Source organism: Astyanax mexicanus, chromosome 8 (assembly GCF_023375975.1).
Source record: "Astyanax mexicanus isolate ESR-SI-001 chromosome 8, AstMex3_surface, whole genome shotgun sequence".
In the NCBI taxonomy this organism is placed as follows: domain Eukaryota; kingdom Metazoa; phylum Chordata; class Actinopteri; order Characiformes; family Acestrorhamphidae; genus Astyanax; species Astyanax mexicanus.
Window position 1 is genome coordinate 52,980,404 of NC_064415.1, and position 23,001 is coordinate 53,003,404.

Consider the following 23,001-nt stretch of genomic DNA (forward strand, 5'->3'; position numbering starts at 1 on the left):
ACCAGACTGGTATAATTCATACATAAGGTGAACAAAAAATACGGTATTTAATTCATGCAATGGTAAAAAAAATAAAGTGGCAAAATGAATGAAAACCTGCAAAATTACAGCTTTGTAATTCTGTCTAATGTTTCATTTTTGTTTGATTTTCAGCCAAAAATGCTTGTTTTGATGCATCTCCAGTAAATCCAGCTCTGAAAAAAATAAAAAATTAAAGAGACCACTTCAGTTTCTGAATCATTTTCTCTGATTTTGCTATTTATAGGTTTATGTTTTAGTAAAATAAACAATATTGTTTTATTCTATAACCTACGGACAACATTTCTCCCAAATTCCAAATAAAAAAAAAATATATGTCATTCAGAGCATTTATTTGCAGAAATAACAAAAACAGTTTTCATGCATCTTGGCATGTTCTCCTCCACCAGTCTTACACACTGCTTTTGGATAACTTTATGCCTTTACTCCTGGTGCAAAATACAAGCAGTTCAGCTTGGTTTGATGGCATTTTTAAGCAGTCTCTTATGTTTTTCAGAGCTGTATATTGCTGAGAGTACTGTATGTCCTCAAACACTTGAACATGTAATGTCAAAGATGCCAAATAATCCATTCTAGGGCACACAGCAGTCCGTCAGTACAGAACGCAGCCTGTCTGAATGTGTAAATAAGGGTGAGTCGAATGGGATGCCCTCGCCTGCTCCGGATCACATGCTATGTATTAGTGCTAGATTTACTCCACGGACTAGGCAATTTAGCCTAGAGCTGCGGGATTACTCCAAATCAAAATTTCCGCTCCAGCATAAAGCCCTGCACTGTGTACGTGTGTGTGCAACCATGTGTGTTCCAGCCTTACATAACCACTGCGCACCGATTTTTTACTTCTGCTGTCCTGAACGGGCACCAGATGAACGGCCCACCGCCTGAGCATCCATTAGATTACGGACGAGATGCTTAATTCCACAGCCGAGGGAGCCAGTACATTTCCACAAGCTAAGCCACCTCCCCCTCACCCGCGCGCAGCCAATCCGCGCCATCCGTGCGCCCGGCCAATCGCATGCCAGCATCCGCATCTGTCGCGTCGCTGCCAATCGTACGCGGGGAAGGGGAAAGACGGAGGTTTATTTTGAGCGACTGGGTAAGGAGATGAAGCTCTGTGGAAGCTCCGGAATGAAGCTACAGAATGGGAATGAATGATCAGTGCCTGGATGAATGTGCAGCGAGGCTCATTCACAGCACAGAGGAGTGCAGTACAGTCATGTACATGAGTGGGAGGTGCAGACAGCACCGCATGCTAAACACTGTATATACGCCAGGTCTGCTCCCTCTCTCCACAGCAGGTCTGAGAGAAGCCTTTACAAAATGATGCGTCGACGGTCACGAGGCTGGCGTTCCAGCTGTGAAGCTAGAGCGTATTGAGGACAGTGACGTAGAGAGGCAAAGGGGGATGCACTGCTGCATCAAATAACGGACACATAGAAGCCTAGCTAATTACAATGTAAAAAATTAATATCATTGAGAAGTTACTTTATTAACTCAGTTCAAAATGTGAATCTCATATTATATAGATGTATTAAACACAGAGTGATCTATTTTAAGCATTTATTTTTTTTTATAGTTGATGATTATGGCTTAAAAATTAAAAAAATATAAAAGGCCTATTGGCTTTGGCAGTGTGGGCAGAGTGCCAAGTCCTGCTGGAAAATGAAAATAAAAAAACTTCACACTAGACCTCAAGCAGCTTGGACCCTTGATTTCCAAATGAAATGTAAAATATACTGATGATCAGTGATGGTTTAGAGAGACATGTCATCTGCTGGTGTTGATCCACTGTGTTTTATTATCAAGTCAGTGCAGTTTTGTTTTCCCACAAAATCTTACAGCACTTCATTTTTCCTTCTGCTGACAACTTTTATAGAGATGCAGATTTCATTTCCCAGCAGGACTTGGCACACTGCTGATGCTGCCAATAGTACTAATTGATTTCTGGGTTTTTATTGGCTGTAAGCCATAATCATCAACAATAAAAGAAATAAACAATTAAAATAGATCACTCTGTGTGTAATACATCTATATAATATATAGAGTTTCACATTTTGAACTGACTTACTGAAAACTACTAAAGTAACTTCCCAATGATATTAAAACTTTTTGAGAGGCATTAGTAGACTAGATGACAGGGGTGAAACGAATTCTTAAGTACAATTCAAGTACCTTGATTACAAATAAATATTGAATAATTTTGTCTGCCTTGAGGAATCATTTACCTTCACAAATCACAAGATATTAGCATATTTAACATGCCTTATCAAGTGACTTGGTTCTTTTCTTAAACTTTTATTCAAATTGGAGCGCACGAAGGGGTGGGGCTAATTATCTCAAAGCCTTCTTGTGTTTTTTTTTATTTATTTATTTTTTTAAGAGATTTTCTGGTTAGGAAGGGATTCCATATATATATATATATATATATATATATATATATATATATATATATATATATATATATATATATATATATATATATATATTGTTTTTATTATGTTTTTAATTTAAATTAATTTAAATGAAGAAAAAACATCACATTGTTAATCTTTTCTGATTTTTCTTTCTTTTATTAATAATAATAAAAAAAAAATTGTTCCATGTTCAGTCTTCTATTATTCCATGAATTTCTGATGTATTATGTTTGTGTTTAAATCCAGTCTAAATTGCCTGCAATAATGTCAGCGTTCATCAAAGAAAAACACAACCATCATCATATTATCAGGCCTAGCAAATTTAGATAAGAGAATTATGAGCCTAGATGTTTTGACTGGCGTGCTGACAATTATTTAACATTAGCTGAGCACTGACTGCACACGCTAAAGAGCTAAAGGAACTGGCTAGAAACCTTTGGACAATCTATATTTGCGTGTACATGTGCAATAATGGCGGGAAGTGAGGCATAACCAGTGAGTTTAGGGAAGTGAGATATGTCCAGAAAGCAGTTATGCAATGGTTTTGAAAGAAAAGTCACTTTTACCATTTCTAGCTTCACTTACATGCAACAGAGAAATTCTCAACAAAAAACGTAATTCTACAGTAACATTACAAAGAGTTACATTCTATTTTATGAAAATGTGGATTTCATTTTCCAGCAGGACTTGACACACTTCACATGCTGCCAAAAGTACCAATTGGTCTTATATAATATTCAAACTTTGAAAAAAACTTTTTGGGATTTTTGGGTTTTCATTGGCTGTAAGCCATAAATTTAACAATAAACAATAAAAGAAATAAACACTTAAAATAGATCACTGTGGGAGTAATACATCTACAGGGGTTGGACAATGAAACTGAAATACCTGGTTTTAGACCACAACAATTTATTGTGGTGACGGACAGTTCTGGTGGAAACAGGAGAGTTAAGGTGCACATTGAATTCTGCCATGATTTGATCAGCCGTGGTTTTATGTTTTTTTGATACAATCCAGGTTAGCACCCGAACATCCCTTTCAGACAGCTTCCTCTTACAGCGTCCACAGTTAATCCTGTTGGATGTGGTTCATCCTGCTTGGTGGTATGCTGACATTACCCTGGATACCGTGGCTCTTGATACACCACAAAGACTTGCTGTCTTGGTCACAGATGCGCCAGCAAGATGTGCACCAACAATTTGTCCTCTTTTGAACTCTGGTATGTCCCCCATAATGTTGTGTGCATTGCAATATTTTGAGCAAAACTGTGCTCTTACCCTGCTAATTGAAGCAATCTTCACACTTTGCTCTTACTGGTGCAAAATGCAATTAATGAAGATTGGCCACCAGGCTGCTCTAATTCAGCCATGAAAATTTAGCCATTTTTTAAAGATGCACTACTTCACTCAAATGCAATAAAGAAAATCCCAACAGGATATGTAATGATAAGCTAATGCTACAAGAAGATACACATGTGTGAAAGATCAGTCCTTGGAAAACATAAGCAGTGAACAAGGTGACAAGGTCCAGACCCAACCCTCCTGTACTAAACTCCAGTGGTTTGGTTTGTAGTGGAAAACGTCCACAGTTTGTTGTGGACTTTGACACTAAATACAGGTAACTGTATTGGAATTTTCCTTGGCCTTCAGTTCATCAAGTTCAGCAGCTAAACAGATCCATGCAATGTCTCATAATAGTCTAAAAACCGTGTATCTATCATTTGTGCTCTGCTGCTTTATAACAGTGACCTGTTACTGTATCCCATGATTGGCACTTTTGAGTTTTGCAGTAAGGTTAAACTGAAGCCTTTGGGAAATGCTGCACTATGTCTCAAACAGGGCTTAGTGAGCTTCTTATTAAATAACAACTGTTCAAACAGATGCTTTATGCATCAGAAGCTTATGCAAGCTTTTAAAAAGGTAACCCCAAAATACAGACAGTGAGCCACTTTGTCTTGCTGAGAAAATGAGATTTATTTACTTAGCGATTGCACAATATACTGTTAGCTACAAACATTCCTGAGGTTGTGGACTTTTGAACGTCAGTCAGAATTTACAGCACTTTGAAAATATCTGATCTTGCCAAATTACTGCAGTAAAAACCTCTCTTTATTCCTTTCAAAACAGCTTTTCTAGAAGAGAGGAAATTTTTATCTCTTATGTAAGTGTTTAGAATATCACCACAATCTATCTTATAATGGCTGCGTTCCTGGAAATTGAACACTGACCAAACTAGGATTTGCAGAATGATAAGTAAAAATAAAAATGCTATTTATTTAACCAGGAAACATACCTGGACGGAGCCACTCCCACCAGGTTAGGTCCCAGCCCCCGAAAGAGTGAACGCGGACCTTCTCTCTCCAATATCAACCTGCGATAAAAAAAAATAAAAAATAAAAAAAAGACATTTAGATAAGCATATGTACTGTAATATTAGCAAACGCCTAGAAGACTACATGGTTTGAGTGCAAAAGAACAAACACATGTACATATTTAATTGTTGTACTGCATATGGAAGAAGTCAGGAATTGTTAGAAAAAAAAATACATTTTATTTTTCCTTCAAGGAAAATAATTGTATGTACCTATAAATTGTCCCAAATGAAGCTGCAGATGGGTTTTCATATTTTTCAGTCTTTTATTTGTTTTAAGAACATGCCTGGTGTAGACAAACACTCTAATAATACACTGGCTGGCCAAAAAAAATGGATTTAATTAAGTAAATTATGTAGGGTTGATGCTGCAGTTGGTCTGCAGGTTTAGGTTCAGCAACAGTATGTGCTGAAAGAATGAGGTCAGCTGACTACCTGAATATACTGAATATAGACCAGGTTATTCCATCAATGGATTCATTTTCTTTCTTCCCTGATGATACACACGGGCATATTCCAAGATGATGAAAATGTCAGGATTCATGGTGCTGGAATTGTGAAAGAGTTCAGGGTTCAGGGAGCATGAGATCATCATTTTCACACATGGATTGAGAGAGAGTTCACCACAGAGTCCAGATCTTAACCTCATTGAGAATCTTTGGGATGTGCTGGATGGAGAACGGCTGCTTTGTGCAGGGGTCAGACTCTACCATCATCAATGCTGCTGCAAGATCTTGGAGAAAAATTTATCCAGCAACACTGGATTGAAATCAATCTTGTGACATTGCAGAAGCTTATTGAAACAAAACACAGTGAATACGTGTACTGGGTTTGATACTCAAGTGTGCTGACTAAGGGGCCCCTGAGCAAGGCATCTAACTGGGTTTGATAATAGAGTTTGATACACCGATGTACTGAAGGGCCCTTGAACAAAGCTAATGATTTAGTCCATAGACTGTGTATAGCTGGACAGAGCACTGTCTCTCAAAAGTGAAGCCACCACAGGTCGTTTTTAAAAACGTTATTCAGCTCTATTCAAAAAGGCGTGGTTACTGTAAAAGGGCTGGTTATGGGTGGGACCAATAACAGATCGTCAGCTCCGCTCCGCTCCGCAGCCTGTGACCTCGAGGCAGCCCTCAGGGGCGGGTTTTTTCAAATGAGTAGGCTGTCTCTCCACAGTCTTTCTCCCCCCTCTGGTCTTTACTGCGCAGACTTGGGTTTCAGGATCGCCAACATGGCAGAAGATTTTGGCTTCATTTTCATTGAATGAATGGGAACAGAGACACGGCGTCCATCTTTTTTTACAGTCTCTGATTTGGTCCAATAGCTGCATTTGATTCCTGAGTCAGATACCGCACTGTTTTCATTTCCTGGATTTGATACCTGGGTATTCTGAGGGCCCTCAGAACCCTGACAGGGTTTGATTGTTACACCACTGACAGTGGCTAAGGAAAATGTATTAATTGCATGTCTTTTTTCAATTAGATCCCTGTGTATTGCAGCACTGGATCAAGACATCACGTTTACATCTGGTCCGCTTGGGGGGAAACAAAGGAGCCACTATTGGAAGTCAGTGAACGAAAACCTGGGCCTATTAACAGCTGACGCAATGATGCCAGGCAGCCAGCGGCAAGGCTTATTAACGGAAACGCAGACGTGGTGTGTTGTCATGGTACCAGCCATTAGTCCTACTGTCTTCAGAACAGAATCCATGGCCAAACTGATCCAGCATCAGCATCTGAAGCTCACACAGTACAGTCTGTACTGGTGCTGAATGAGCAAGGACCAAAGGAGCATCTATATCAAAGCTTCAGGGTGTTTCCACACATTTTGGTGCAGTCAGTTTTGGTTTCATGCTGCAAATTAATGAGAGCACTAGAGAACTGGTGTCCCCCTAACATTATATAAATTGGTTTATAGAATGCTGAATTCAACCTCTCTGTCAGAATAATTTAACTTCTTCACGCTGCAGAATAAGTGAAATTGAAAAAAAGTCCAGACTTTGACAGACAATGTGGAAAGCACCCAGTGTACCAATACTTATGCAGCTCTGGAAAAAAAAAATAAGAGAGCACTTAAAAAATAAAGTTTCTTTGATTTAACCCAATTGAAAACCTTGGGAATAATAATCAATCGGAAGATGGATGATCACAAGCCAATAAATCAAGCTAAATTGCTTGAATATTTGCACCAGTAGTAAAGGCATAAAGTTATCCAAAAGCAGTGTGTAAGACTGGTGGAGGAGAACATGATGCCAAGATGCATAAAAAAAGGTTGATTTCTGAACTCTTAAAAACTTTATTAATATGAACTTGTTTTCTTTGCATTATTTGAGGTCTGAAAGCTCTGCATCTTTTTTTGTTTGATTTTTCAGCCATTTCTCATTTTCAGCAAATAAATGCTCTAAATGACAATATTTTTATTTGGAATTTGGGAGAAATGTTGTCTGTAGTTTATAGAATAAAACAATGTTCAACATATACCTATAAATAGCTAAATCATAGAAACTGATTCAGAAACTGAAGTGGTCTCTTATTATTTTTTTTTTCAGAGCTGTAAATAAGCCTGTAGATTCAGTGACGGTCAATTTACAGTTTAGACAATTACATTTATTACACATAAAATATCTAATGACAGGGCTGGACCCACACCGTGCAAATCCTCAGAAATGTGCAGAGTCAAAGCCACAGACTGTCTGTGTAGAGTTCTGACCTCTGCATCTGTAAAGAATTCAACACTGACCTACTTTTCCTGTTTTCTTTTTTTTTCTTTTACTCCTCGGATATAATACAATGGCTGCGGACTTCCACGTTGCTTCACAAAGGTCAAATGAAAAGAACCTCAGCAGTTGTGCAACACTGTAGCTCTGTCAATTATGCGCAGAAAGCTGACAAAATAAACTGAACCCCACTCTGTGCTCAAGTGATTTATAGTCTTGTTATATTATTATTATTATTTTTTTTCTTACAATCATGCATTACCAGCCATTATGCAATCACATGAAATATAGCACTACAGTTTTTTGCATTGTTTGTTATGCATCTTACATATAACCAAATAATAATAATAAAAAAAAAAACTCTAGAATTAACCTGACAGTAAATGCAGATTTAATTAAGTTTTAATTTTAGTAAATCATAACACACATCATAAAGCAACTGCTACTGAAGGAAGTTGACTTTCCTAAGAAGACATCTTGGAGAACATTATTAAGAATACAATACTGATGACCTAACTTCTCTCAGCCAGTCATAATAAGAAAAAAACACAGATGCCTAAAGGCCTCAGCATAATTCTTTAAGGCTTCTGTGAAATATTTAATGCAATTGCAGAGAAACTGAATGACAGCAAATGTTCCAGAGAAGCTTTGCTCACTATATTGCACACACGACATCTAGAAAACCTCCATTGGATGTACATACTACTATTCTGAGGATACATAATGTAATCCTTAAAAAAAAATAATAATAAATAAATAAAACATTTATTTGGGTGAGTAAAGCGCTTTAGTTTATTTACAGTAAGCTTAGATTTCCACGTAGCTTGTTTTAACAAGGCAAAGATTGCTACAGTCCAGTGCTAATGCTAATGCTGCTGCACCCAGCCTTAGTGCTGGAGAAACCTTACTAAAACCTCCTCTTTATAACGTCTTACTTCAGCGGAGTAGCTTTACTGCACCTTAATACCCGATTTACAGAATTCATACATGAGACGTACTGTCGATTTTTTTGGAAAATTAAAGGATTTTAAGTGTGCCTCATTGTCCGAAAAATACGGTACTAACATTACTCTACAGTACAGTTCTGATGTCAATGTGCTTTATGAGTTTCTCCTCAACTCCTACTTTCAGAAAGTGCAGAAAGAACAACTTTTCAGAGTTAAAATTGACTTGAAATGCTTGAAATTCAAAGTTACCAAAACGCACTGCATAAATTTACATTATAAAAAGTGCAGGATGCCAAAAAAACAAAAGTGGGTGTCAAATGGGAGACAGTACACTCGAAGGCACCCCAGTGACATAAGCCCCATTATGGTGAGCACATGCTGAGACTGACAGACAGTTATGAAACATCTATGCTTGGCATTTAGCTGAAGGAAAAGTAGTGAGGTAGTGAATCGGGGCAAAGGGCAGCGTGTCTCTTGCATGAAGAACATCCTGGCTAATTACACAGGACAGAAAAACACATGCCATCAAAACCTCTAGGAACTGAACATGTCAAGGGGAATTAATAGCGTGTTATATACCCTTGTTTTTTGGTCAGAGAAAAAAATGTATACTATTCAATTTGTTTGTCTAAGCAAGGCGTGGTTTATTTATTTAAATCAAGTATAATATGAGTTTAGATGTTTATACATGGCAAATAATACATGAGATATAATACATATACTCACTTGAGACAGTGCAGGGGCCCAGGAGGGGACATGCGGGCAACGCTGGCCCCATTTACAGTGCTTAGCTGGACCTCAGAGATGTAGAGCGTTACTGACGAAGACTGCAGCCTGGTCTTCACCACCTCCAGTGGACACGTCAAAATGGCACCAACGGTGCCCCCACAGCTACACAGAGAGAACCAGAGAAAGAGAGACGATGAGTTCCTTTCTTGCTGAACTTCACATTCCAATTATTCGTAGCATCTTGTATGAGTACATCATTAGTACAATCTGATCTTTTAGCCCAGTTCAGACACAAATCTTGGTTTGGACCGTCAGGTTTGAAAAAAAAAAAAAAAGATTTGTTTTAGCCTTTTTTTTTGGGTACTGTATAGTCCGCTATTTGCACAAAAGGCACAAAAATACAGAAGTTGAAAATGAAAATGATGGCCATCCTGAAAGAGATGTTCAGCAATCAATCACAAAATTACCATTATTTTTGTTTGTTTGTTTGTATGTCTTTAATTGCAGACACCATCAATTCTATTCTAAGATATGTTATGCTTTATCTGCTCAACTTAATTTCATTTTCTAATATACATCCATTCCTGCATTTTAGGGTTGCAACACATTCCAAAAAAGTTTAAGGGATAAATTTAGGACTAGTACTGAAGTAAAAAAAAAAAAAAAAAACGAAGAGTGATCGAGAGCGAACAGGTGATGTAAAAAAAAATTATTAAGATTATAGTCTGGTACAAAAACACAAATCAGAAAAAAACCTGGGTTTTATTGAACAAGTATGCGCACAGAAACAAGGATTTTGTGTTTAGTTACAGTAGCTCACAGCGCACGATAAGTGACATGACACAGCGACAGGTACACCCATCCTAGATACAGAGCTATTCACAATAAAGTGCTGAGTGAAGCAGCAAATAACACAGTACAGACTGAAATAAATAGGCATATAAATAAAAGAACAGAAGAATCACTAATTGAGATAATAAAGTGCAGTACAGAAGAAGAAGAGAATAGTGAACAGAGTGAGACAAGATGTCCTAGATACAGATTGTATGTAACAAGAGTATGAGGAGGTGCAGAGCCCTATTGTTTTGGGTCCGATTATTATTATTAAAAAAGGCCCCATCTTATACCAGTCTTTTTTTCTTGCACCTGCATCTTTTAAATAGTGCCCAAGATGATGGGAGTGATGGTCTAAAAGTAAGGTGTGTTCAGGCAAATTTGGGGCACATTGCTATATTGGCAGTGGAAAATACAAGTGCACTACTGACTGATTAAAACCCTGACAACAGTCAGATGTTCATTATTAATCAGTGAGCAAACCCTAATAAATATAACTAATAAATACTAAATTAAATAACAACGCTCCTCCTGTAGTTTTAGTATAATAGTTTAAAATTAGGTTTGCATGTATTAAAGAAACACTACAAAAATATATATACTGAGCTACTCTGATGAATCTGAATCAGAAGTATGCACACACTGTACGTGCAACTGTGCAGCCATTCCATAAGTAGGCCAAACATGAGCTGGGGAAACCGTAGCAGGTTACGTCTGCGCTATATGTGGGTATACTACGATCCTGAATGGAGGAACGCTATTAGGTAAAAGTGACTTAAGGCACAGTTGGACGTGGTTCAAGTTCATCGTCAGCATGTCGCCCGCGTGTGGTGGTGTCCATGTGACTCTACGCTGGGTGGGTATAAAGGTGAAAGAGGACAGCGCTACAGTGATCACCTGTACAGAACGCCGGGGCCTCCCAGGCAAACACATGCAACCATCAGGGTCCACTCTGAATGACCCACATGACCTCAGTTGTGTAAACAAGTGCAGGTTGGTGCTGATACTCAGTCAGTCAGCAGCATTTCTGATGGTTCACAGTACACAACCTGCTTGGACGATATATTGTTCTAGAAATAATTGCAATAAATTGTATTATTGTCATTTAAAGACCTGAATTTCTTACAATGGCACTAAACCCATTGATTTTTGCTAACTACACCCTCAGCTTAAATGTGGAAAAGGCTTTTAAAAATATATATATATAAAAAAAGGGTGGTGTAGTTTGGAAGGGGCACTGGGCGATGTATGGGTTTAGAGGCAGGGCAGGAGAGAAAGCGGATTGGCAGGAAGACAGCCAGTCTTTTGGTAAAGAAAAATATGTTTAGGCTAAGTTAGCTCAGCTACTGTTACTATACTAGTCCTGTACAGCTCAAAACTTTCAACAGGAAAACTATGTAAATTTGTGAATTCAATTCAATTCCATTAATTTATTTTTTTAATGACCAGACAAACAAGTTGTTGGAATTTACTTACACTACAACATAACATAATATGCTTACTCACAACAAACTAAAAAAAAAAAAATATAGGCAATTAATAGACAAATACTAGAGGTAAACTGATAGAGAGAGAGGTAGTACACTGGAACAAAGCGAAGTGAAGCTGAACACTTTTTTTTTTAAATATATATATTTTTTTATAATTTAATTTATGTGAGTAGAGCAAAAAAAAATGAACTTAAACCTGCCGTTTGTGTGCTTTCCTAATATTCTATTACAGCAGGGCCTTTAACTGCTGCTTAAAAAAACTTTAGAGGAAACACTGCGATACGACTTTAAATAAATTAGCTATTATTAGGTATTGCTGTTTTATTGTGGTCTTTTCACTTATTCAGCTAAAAGTAGAAAGCACATTTTCCCTCATTTTCAGTTACATATTTAATTAATTGCTAATTTATTCTCCATTAAACAGAATTAAGGCATTATTACGTTGATATAAGGAATATTTGTAGCCACTCCTATATTAAAAAAATGCAACAACAATCTGCACTGCACCAAATCTAAATGAAGTTAAAATGAATTCTCTCAATCGTTTCACCTCAGCACTCCAACTTAACAGGCAGTCCCATCTTTGAGCTCTAATGTGGAAAACCGAATTGCTGATTAATGCACTGCTTGTCCTGGCTGAAGCAGTAGCCTGTGAAGCGTCCTCTCTTTCTTTCTCTCTCTGCCTATTTTTACTCCGCCTTTCAAAAGGCCGACCCACATACATGCAAGGCAGGCGTCAGCCGTGACCTTCGGCCCACATACGCGTCCTCCCAGTTTGTTGCTGCTTGAGTTTACTCACTTGCTTACTCGCTGGCGGCTGTGTGTGGAAACATGATCACAGGCAGACGCAGCAGCACAACAAAGCTGCCTATAGCTCGCTCGGATCCCCCCCCCCCCCAACACTGATCCCCCCAGCTCTTCCTCAAGGCTGGAAACCTTTCTTTTACAGCCAAGTTTTGTTTCTGATAGAAAGGGGAAGTGCTGCAGCAGTTTAAGGCAGAATGGGAAGGAAAAAGGGAAAAATCACAATACAAAACGAAAGCAAGCTAGGACCTACATCTGCTTAGCCATCTCTAAACCAGAGCCTCTCAGTTAATGATTAGTTCTGCTGTAAAAAGGCAAAATACAGGAGAATTACTGGAGCTTGAATATTGCATGCTGGTCTGGGCCTAAACAGTTACTTAAGCTTAACCTGAAACTCTCAGCTGCAAAGTTAGTGATAGCAAACCAGACTTTAAAACCTGCAAAAGATAAAATTATTAGGGCTGCAACAGATTATAAAATTTTCTCGACTCCAAATGTTCATTGTTGACTATTCGTTAATTTGTGGCACTACACAAAGTACTGGGGACTAGGGCTGCACAATTTTTGAAAAAAATTACATTGCAAACATTCTTTTTTCGACTATATATATATATATCGCGAAATGAAACAATGCAGGACCCATGACATCATCAGCCTCGCCCCCACCCTCTCGATGTTTCGCGTCCAGACCAATCAAAAGCTCAGTCAGGGCCGAGCTCAACTCAAACCCAGAGGAAAACAGCAAAACAACAGGAATCGGCCCTTTAATCAGGCATTTAAATGGCTTCTTTTAAAAGTGCATAAAAGCATTTTTCTATTATTAAACTTGTGAAATCAGCTGCAACTGAAAATATCTGCACAAAACTGTGCTGGAATGAGGTGCACAGCTTTGTGCAACATGTGCGTTTACAAGCACGTGCCCAACCATGTGGATGGAGGCCATGCTGTTACCTTGTATTTACAAACTGTGCAAACTGGCTATTTATTTATTTTTTTTTTTTGCTGAACAGGTAAGCACTGAGCTTCGGTAAGGTTGTTTACCACAACCACTAGCATAGTAGAGATGGGCATTTTGCACATTGAAAATGCATACAGATATATTTACTGATTCGCTACAGTAGTAAGACTCATAGTTGCTTGCCACTCTCTACGTGTTAGTCTGGCAATATGCATTAGCTTGTAGCTATTTTACACACTCACTCACATTTATTACTGATTGCTTTTTTAAGCTTTGTCACAGTGCTGACTGACTCTGAATCAACCACTGAATTGTGCAGATATTTTTTGAACAGAAAAAATAGCTATAATCTCTTAAAAGGTTAAAAATGTGCTAGCATGGCTAATAAGCAGGGAATGCTAGCAGTCTGCATAATGCAATTTCCCTGCTCTCCTCTACACAGGCTGCTTTCCAGTGTGATTAAAGCTGTTAGTTAAAAATCACGTGCACAGCTGGTGTACAAAATCCAAAATCCAACCCACCACCTTGAGGTCAATGCGCCCTTCCATTAGTGATAATGTCAAATTGCTTTTACAAGCTCAGCTCTGAGCTTTCAGAGGCCAAATCTCACTGCTGCTGTTTCATGCAGTGCTGGTGACTCCACTTCACAACTATCATCAGATCAAGAACAAGTGGTTTTAACAATATAAATGAATATTGAAGCACAACAGTACAATATATAACTATGGGAACCTTGGCTTGATTATTTTTTTATACAACCTAAGAAGTGTTACTTTAAAAATAGGAACTAGAGCTACTAATTATAGAGCAGAGCACAGTGTCCACAGCTTGGCTGCTGCTGTTTCTGTTATTATGCTCTACAAGACAGGACCATTTAAAGTGTGGTCGTTCTCATCCTACCCCCATGTCAATTTTTGACGTCTAACTTCCTTTTCTGCATGCCTGCCAACACTGCCCTTCACATGTCCATGCCAAGTTCCCAGTCCCTGCAGCCTTTAAAGGGGAAATTCCAAAAAATTACGCATAATAAAAAGATTAAAGTGTAAACAAACCCATTCGAAGTGGTTTAGTGTGAAATGGTCCTAGTCAAAAACTATTCACAGTTGAGTTTAATGAGTTTTAACATCCTACATCACAAAGTTATTACATTAAATGGCCATGAATACACTGATGCCGGACTGTTAACCACACACTCTAATATTTCCTTGGATCGCCTTTAGCTTTGATTGCTGAACGCATTCACTTTGGCTTTGTTCTATAAGCCTCTGCAATGTCACAAGATTTATTTTAATCCAGTGTTGCATTCATTTTTCACCAAGATCTTGCAGCAGCATTGATGATGGTAGAGTCTAACCGCTACACAAAGCAGCTCTTCTTTATCCAGCACATCCCAAAGATTCTCAATGAGGTTAAGGTCTGGACTCTGGTGAACAATCCAAATTATGGTCTCATGGTTTCTGAACCACTCTTTCACAATTCCAGCCCCATGAATCCTGGCATCTTTTAATATGGCCGTGCCGTCAGGGAAGAAAAAATTGATTCCATTGATGGAATAACTTGGTCTATATTCAGTATATTCAGGTAAGCAGCTGACCTCATTCTTTCAGCACATACTGTTGCTGAACCTAAACCTGCAGACCAACTGCAGCATCAACCCCACATCATTTACTTACACACAGCATAGATAACCAGACAGAATAGTCCCTTAAAGTCCCCAAACAAATGTAACCAATATAAAAATTCTAAAAACATATGTTGGTAAGAAAACAACATGGCTAAGTGCTATAATCAGCATTGTATTTTGATTGAGTCAGCAAGTTTTCCTACAACGAACCATTTCCCAACAACTCCACTCTGAAAGACACTGTTTACAGTTTAACTTTATAGAAACTGTAAAAAAACCTGTGGAATTTCACTTCATGGGAAGTCAGCCAAGCCTCTGACACTCCTAACATCAACCACAACACAGTGAATATTTATTACCAGCTTTTTCTTTACTACAACAAAGCACTCAAGCATGGTAAATGACCAAATAAGTTACCACCACTCTGAGCGCTGTTGCAAAAGGGTGCAAGCTATGCAGGTTTTGTAGCCAAATGATAAAACTTAGTCTTGTCCTTCAGAGAGTAATTTGAGAACGAATGGAAACAGTCAAGTGTTCCAAACAGCCATATTGGCTACAGGCCACCCAACTCACCACAGACTGCTTGGTATAAATTAAGTGAGGTCCTTTTAACAGTTTAGTTTTGCATTTAAAACAACTAAACAAATGGTGTAACCTTATTTTTATCTAGAAAATGAATTACACATCGTTTCACTATGTCTAAAAAACAATTGGAAGAGTTTATTTAGATACATTACAACATTTATGTAAAGACAAGTGTTTCTTCAAACTGTGAGGGGTCCAAACACCCAAATTATTTAACTTTGCTATATCAGTCAGTCATGGGTCACTGTCAAATCTCAATCTCGCCACAGATTGACTGGTTGACTACTATAAATTTGCAAGCTAACCAAGTATACTGATTTAATAGGTTCAGACCAGTATCCACAGTCGGGCCTGGGGCCAAATATAGCCCATGGAATGGACTGACATTAACTGTTCCCAGCATCACTTTTGGAAGACATTATTAGTCATATTAATTAGGAAATTATTAAACATATTTAACAGTGTCAGCAGTATGTTGTCCACTGTGTCACTGCAACAAACAAGCCATTAGTTTCTCTGACTGGACTGCATTAGGTAGCTAATCGGTACAGCAAGTAGTGAAATTTCTTTACTCTTTTAATACAGTCTCAATGTGCCAAAATGAAATTCAGAATTTAATTAAAACTATTAATTGCTCTGCACAGCTTTTAGTCATTCCGTCCGAGTACACAGAGGAGTGAAATTACGTTCCTCCAGAAGACATGAGACAATTTAAACAGACAGAACAATACAGTACAATCTAAATGTGTGTGGTAAGAAGAAAATTAGAAAATTTACAATACAAATTGGAATACAGAAATCAATTCATTATAATGTTTTTGAAACGTGAGAGTAACTCTTAAACATTCTGATAGGGTCCAGTCTGGCCCCCAGGAACAAAATTGATATAATTACCCCTGGTTTAGACAGGTTTTTGCAATTAAAGCCATCTAAACTGACAATGGAACTTGATGTTTCTACACCAAAATAATCACAAATCATTTAATTTTGCATCAACGGTAAGGAAATACCTAACCTAACTAGTTTAAAACAATACGGAAAGGGTTACCAACAGAAGTTAGCTTGCTAGTCAGCTAACCTACATTATAAACAGCAGTCACTTCGTTAGCTTAAAGCTAATAAACAATTAGCTAGTTCACGGTTCTCAGGAAAGACAACCCTAAAAATACTTACTACGTGTTTTTTTTTTCTATTATTTAAGCTAAAATAATATTTTAGCCTACTTTTTTTAAAAAAGGAAGGACCACTAATTCAGGGTAATTGCCTTGTCATGACACTGCAAACAGGGAACAATTCAAAAAAACAATGTTCTAGTGAGCAAATGAAAACAAGATAACAGCATATAAATAGAATAATAACAAAACAATGAATGGACAATGTAATCATTCAAAAGTTTTTTGTTGCCTAAGGGCAACACCATGTCATATAGGGTTAAAATAGGTGACCCTCTTTGGAACAAAGTTTATATATCCCTGGTTTAAAAAAAGTCATCTAAAGTCACAACATAACTTGATGTTTCAACAGAAAAATAATCACAAATTATTTAATTTCGTGTCAACAGTAATTAAATACCTAACCTAGCTAGTTTAATACAATATAGAAAAGGTTATCAGCAACAGTAGTTAGCTAGTTAGCCTAGCCAGCTAACATACATTATAAACATAAGTCTTTTCGTTAGCTTAAAGCTAATAAACAGTTCGTTAACACTTCCCAGGAAAGACATACTGTTAAAAATACTTAATACGTGTTTTTCATGTATTAACACTCTATGGCATTATTTTTCTTATATTCTACATTAATATTTTAGACTACTTCTCAAAAAACACTGTTCTTGTCAGTAGATGAAAACTAAATAACAAGGTATATTATGTACAATAAAATTAAAACAATGAATGGACAGTGTTATAATTCAAATGCGTTTTGTTGTCTAAAGGCAACACCATGCCATATTAGGGTGATTATAGGTGTTTGAGAAAAGTCAGTGATCCAAACTGTTGTATTAAACTAGCTAACTACATAAGGGTTGCTGTCAAATCAGAATACCACTAAGAGCCCTGATTGAATAGGTTATAAGCGAAAACAATGCTTCGTTTTTAACGTTAAATTGATTCTACATCAATATTTCAGCTTTATATTCATAATTAAACTGCGTTTAAAACGTTTAACACTTATGTTCAGATAAATACCCCGCTAGAAAGAGCCACCGTATTCTAGAAACGTCTGAAGCCCTGGAGAGATGTTACGCTACAGTGTTTGTGTTAGCTTTCCAGCTACTGCTAGCTAAACAGTGTTACCTGACACCAATGACAGTTAGTGACCGTTACCATTGTAAAAACTAACGCGCATTATATGTAGCTTAGTTATTTAGCTATCTAGTTAGCTAGGTTAGCTATTGAGCTAAAAACCGTGCATGCTAGTGCTAGCTATCTAACTAGCTAGCGTTAGGTTAGTTAACGCTAACGTTTTGCAAGATACAGCCTGACTACATCTATGCTAAGCTAAGCTAGCGTTAGCTACAGTACAGGCCTGGGTTAGTATTGGCCAGTAAATTAGCAGCAGCAGAAGAAGGAGCAGCAAAAGCAGCAGTGTTCAGTGTTGTGTCGATTTCTGCTACCCATCCGTATGTGTTTCTTAGAAGCTTTGCGCATGCGCTGAAGTATGTTTTGCGCTTTTTTTCCTGTTTTCATTCCCCCCCTTCCACTTCCTAAGATAATTAATGCTAATGCTGTTTATACAAGGTAAGCTTACTTTATCTATATGTTTATGTGTAGCATATGTAAATGACTATAAAAAAAACAATAATTATCGCATAAATTAGCTAGCTAACTAGCTAGCGAGGTTACCTTATATATGTTACCCTGATCCAGTGATTTAGGCTATAATAACGCTACAGACATTATATAGCCACGTATTTTCTTTGCTTGTTTTTATTCTATCAAACTATCTGCTGTTTAATTTAGCTATAGCTAAGTAGATTTACCTAACCTATTTAGCAACTGTAAATACATCACCATTAAACTATTAAACAAGCTGCAGCTAACAGTTACTAAATTAGCTACTGTGGAAGCACGTTTTGATATAAGAGCACAAATTGACACAGCACCAAAGAGAGAGGGGGAGAGAGACATACAGAAAGGGTAGGTCATACAGTTTTAAATGATTTTCTCTCATTTTTTCTACAATCTGAGCAGATATTATTTCTAAATGTGCAATAAACGCACGATACAGACTTCAATATGCTGCAATAAAGGATTTATATAGATAGCTGTTAACGTTACTCACCCTCCAGCAAAAAGATGAACCAGGGTGTCCCTCTGACTCATCCTTTAGCATTCTCCGCGCCGGAGCTCAGATCGGCCTGCGGGGCTGCGGCACCACTCGGCGGGGCGAACGGCAGGCAGCCAGCCGCCCGAATCCTCCCGGTCCTCTCGCTTCACACGAGCCCTAGGTTTGTGTATGCTGGCTGGGAGAGAAGCCTGGTCTGGTCCGAGCCTGCAGCAGTATTAGCTCAGCCTGCGCTCAGAGCTCTTTTGCTCTTTACCCGGTTAAATCTCGCTCACTCCGTACAGCAGGGTTTATTATGTCTGAAGCTGTGAAAGGTGATGGCAGTGCTGGAAGTGTTGGGAGCGGCGGCGGTGGCGGTGCTGAATCCGCTGTTCAGTCTCTGTATCCCCGTCTCTCTGCCCGCACTGAGTCCGCCAGCTGCAGCCGCAGAGCGAAAGCAGACAGACAGCCGAGTCTCTATTTACAGACCAATCACAGACCGCAAAACAGAGGCCGTGATTGGCCGATCTGGTGCCTGACCTCACATCGCCCCGCCCCATCATGCCCCCTTCACATGACCGCGCCGTGGATGAATCAGTGATGGTGAATTAGGGCTGTATTACTATTAATAATAATATATTATTATGATATATAATACAATGTGTATATGATTATAATATTAACATCAAAGTCATCTTATATAGCTTTATTATGTAGAGTATATATATATATCACTGTGCTCGTTTCAATTATTTAATTTATCTTCTTAAAATCTATGCTGAGGGGGAAAAAATAAATGTATGCTTTGCTGTGGGGAAATAAAAAAATGCTATGCTGTGGGAAAAAAAAAACTAAAACTTATGCTAAAAAATATTGTATTGTGTGGAAAAAATAACATTATATGCGGTGTGAAGTAAAATATTCTATTGCTGGGAAAAAAACAATATTTTATGCTGTGAAAAAAAACTATTATTCTATCCTGTGAAAAAAAATCTATAATGTGAAAAAATATATGTAAGAAATAAATGTATGCTATGCTGTGAGGAAAAATAAAGTTTATGCTATGCTGCTGAAAGATGTCTATGCTGTGGAAAGTAAAACAAATATTCTATGCTATGGAAAAATTATTCTACGTCTGCCGTGGGAAAAAAAATAAAATGTATTCTTTGATGTGGAAAAATGTACTATTCTGTGGGGATAAAATATATATTTTTACAATCTCATTAATTGAGACAAACCAGAGCAAACAACTATAGTCATGAACACCCTCGAATAGAAGTATTTATTTATTTATCCTATTGGCTGCATATATATATATATATATATATATATATATATATATATATATATATATATATATATATATATATATATATATATATATATTAAAACTTTCAATTAAATAATATATGTCATTAGGCTGTTTCTACTATTTCACATATTAAAAAACTAATTTAAAAAAAAAAAGGTCCAGTCAAAAGATTAATATTTATTTTCTAATTCATAAATCAATTACACATATATTATTTAATTTAAATTATGTAATGTAGCTTTAGAAGCATTAAGCGATTTGCATTTCAATTGTAAACACTCTTGTTGTAAATAAAGAGGTTTTGGCATTTTTTTATTGGTACACAACCATTTGTTTAAATTTGTTTAAGTTACTGTTTATTTCTCAAATATCCTACATTTCACAGTTTGCTGTGTGAATTACTCTGTGTATAAAAACAATGCCAGAAGAAACATCGTACTATACAGTACTGAACCGTTTCCAAAGCCATCCAAAGTCCTTGTGACAGTGCCTCCATCAGCTGACAATGGTTACAGCATTCCTCACGAGAAAATCTGCTTTTCTAATCCAATATCGGAATAAAATGCGTACGCCTCTTGGTTTCACAATTAGACCCACAATTTAACAAGTACAGATCATGTGCGGGCTAATCGAATTTCCCAACCGTGCCGTTCCAAGCTAATGAGGGTTGAAACCAAGGTCTGTGACCTAAACTGAGGACAAAAATGCTAACCTCACATCAGGACAAGCCCTTTTCTTAGTGTTTATACACACTAGAATTCCATGAGTTTCTCACAAACTGGTCCCAGTTTAGTTGTTTAGTAACAACTAATGTTACAAGACAGTGGCTATTTAAAAAATTGTGTGCTAATCTAAAAAGTAAATAGGTTGTGCTAAGCTATTAGCCACCATTTAACAAAATGCTAGCCCAAAGGAAGCTAATTCAATGTGTAAAACATTATGGAAGCCAAAATAAGCTTCGTATATCTTCTTTCATGCCAATTAGAGACACCTAAATAGCATCCTAAATTAGCATCATGGCTAAATAGCCTCTGTCTCAGTCACTTTGGGGTGAAGTTAGGTATCTCACGCTAGTGTCTAAACTCAGTCACGAGAAAGTAGAAATAGCATTACAATTCAGTGTAATATGGAGCATCTTGGGCTCTATTAGATTGCATAACCACATGGAACTGGCAGTAGAGCACACACTGCAAACTGTGTACAGTAGATTTAAAGCTTTAATGCAAAATTCCAGAGATTTTTAAAAATTCAGGCACTGTGATGTAAACAAATACACATAGAGTAGGTTTACAGTATTTTGTTAATATTTTCTGCGTTGTACAATAATACTAAAGTCATCCAAACTATGAAGACAAACATATAAAATGATTTAGTAAACAAAAAAGTGTTAAACAAACCAGAACATGTTTAATATTTCAGATTCTTCGAAGTAGCACCTCTTGCTTAGATTTTTTCAATCAGTTTTATGAGGCTTTATGACCTGGAATTCAGGCTTTCAGTTAACAGCTGTGCTGAACTCGTCAAGAGTTAATTACTTGAATTTATTATTTCTTTATATCTTTTAGAGCATCAGCTGTATAGTTGTGAAGATGTAGAGTTGGTATACAGTGAATGTGCAAAAGTGAAAACAGACCCTGATACTGAAAATAAGCAAGAGATGGAGAAAGGACTTTTGGAGCAATGCTGAAACTGAAGACTTTTAATAATAAATAAATAAATAAATATTTTTTTAATTTAATTTATTTTCTACATTGTAGATTGATATTAAAGACATGAAAACAATTAACAATTAAGGGATGCATGGAATTATGTAGTAAACAGTAAAAAAAAAAAAGTGCTAGTCCTCCACAGTCCCCTGATCTAAACTGATGAACTGAGATGGTGATTTGAGGTGATTTAATTGGGATGAGCTGGAGCTTCAAAGTGTGAAGGAAAAGCAGCAACTATTGTTCAGCACCTCCAGGAACTCCTTTAAGACACTGAGAAAACTATTGCAGATGACTCTACCATATATGTGTGAACTTAGGGTTTTATATAATGTTACGTCACGTCTAATTCTGTGGGCCACCCTGCTCAAGGTGCATCGCGAAGCTCTTTGCTATCTTACACCCCGTCAATAGTTTATTTTTAGCCCTGCGCCTACGCTGTTAAAATAGTGTAGGAGTTTAGGAATACATCTACACTGATGAGTGTGGTGGTCTGGAATGAAGTGTTTTCAGGTAAAGCTCTGGTGTGTATATCTATTTTGGAAAACACAGGTGCGTCACTGACTGAAATGAACCTAGACAACAGTCAGTCATCCATTCCTATAGATGTGTCATGCATAAACCCGACTTTTAACTCAACAATGAACAGAATCAAGAATGAAATAACATTGCTGTTCCCTTAAATGAGCTGCTGGCGTACCGTCACAGCATGAACGTGTAGGTCAGTATCCTCTGCTAAGACGCACAAAGCGCTGTACTGTTAAAATACAAATGTGCCAAAGTCAGAGCTCACCTGACTCTTAAAGGGAATGGAAAGTGACACACTGATTGGTTTATACAACTATTAAGGCCCATTAAAAGCAATATTACATGTCTTTTGTGCATATTGAGCCGCACAAGGTGTATTTTTTGCTCATGATACCAAAGATACATGACGCCCTAAACTGAGGTTTCCTATTATCTGCTTATTCAGGTTAATAAAGCCATGGATTATGAATAGCATGTTAACACATTAAGCGATAGAAACTATTGCATTCAAAGCCACTAAAGAATGTGTATAAGCACACTAAAGATGGTCCAGTGAATCTGGAAAAATCTGGAGAAAACCTTTTCTTTGCCATGAATGGTAAATGGTGGCTTCATTGCTTTATTGCACAAGACATCCTTCCATTGGAAGCACCCACATTTTTGCGTCGCCCAGTGACA

General features: G+C 37.4%; 1 protein-coding gene across 1 annotated transcript in view; it reads right to left on the reverse strand.

Moving 5' to 3' along the window:
- slc25a36a (solute carrier family 25 member 36a) overlaps positions 1–19,233 on the reverse strand; it is a 37,994-nt gene extending 18,761 nt beyond the window's left edge. The window contains exons 1-3 of the mRNA XM_022677954.2: positions 18,796–19,233; positions 9,216–9,380; positions 4,746–4,823 (exon numbers count right to left, since the gene is read on the reverse strand). Coding sequence (XP_022533675.1) covers positions 4,746–4,823; positions 9,216–9,380; positions 18,796–18,836 — 284 coding nt within the window. The 5' untranslated portion in view covers positions 18,837–19,233. The remainder of the gene's footprint in view (positions 1–4,745; positions 4,824–9,215; positions 9,381–18,795) is intronic.
- Positions 19,234–23,001: the final 3,768 nt, after the last annotated feature.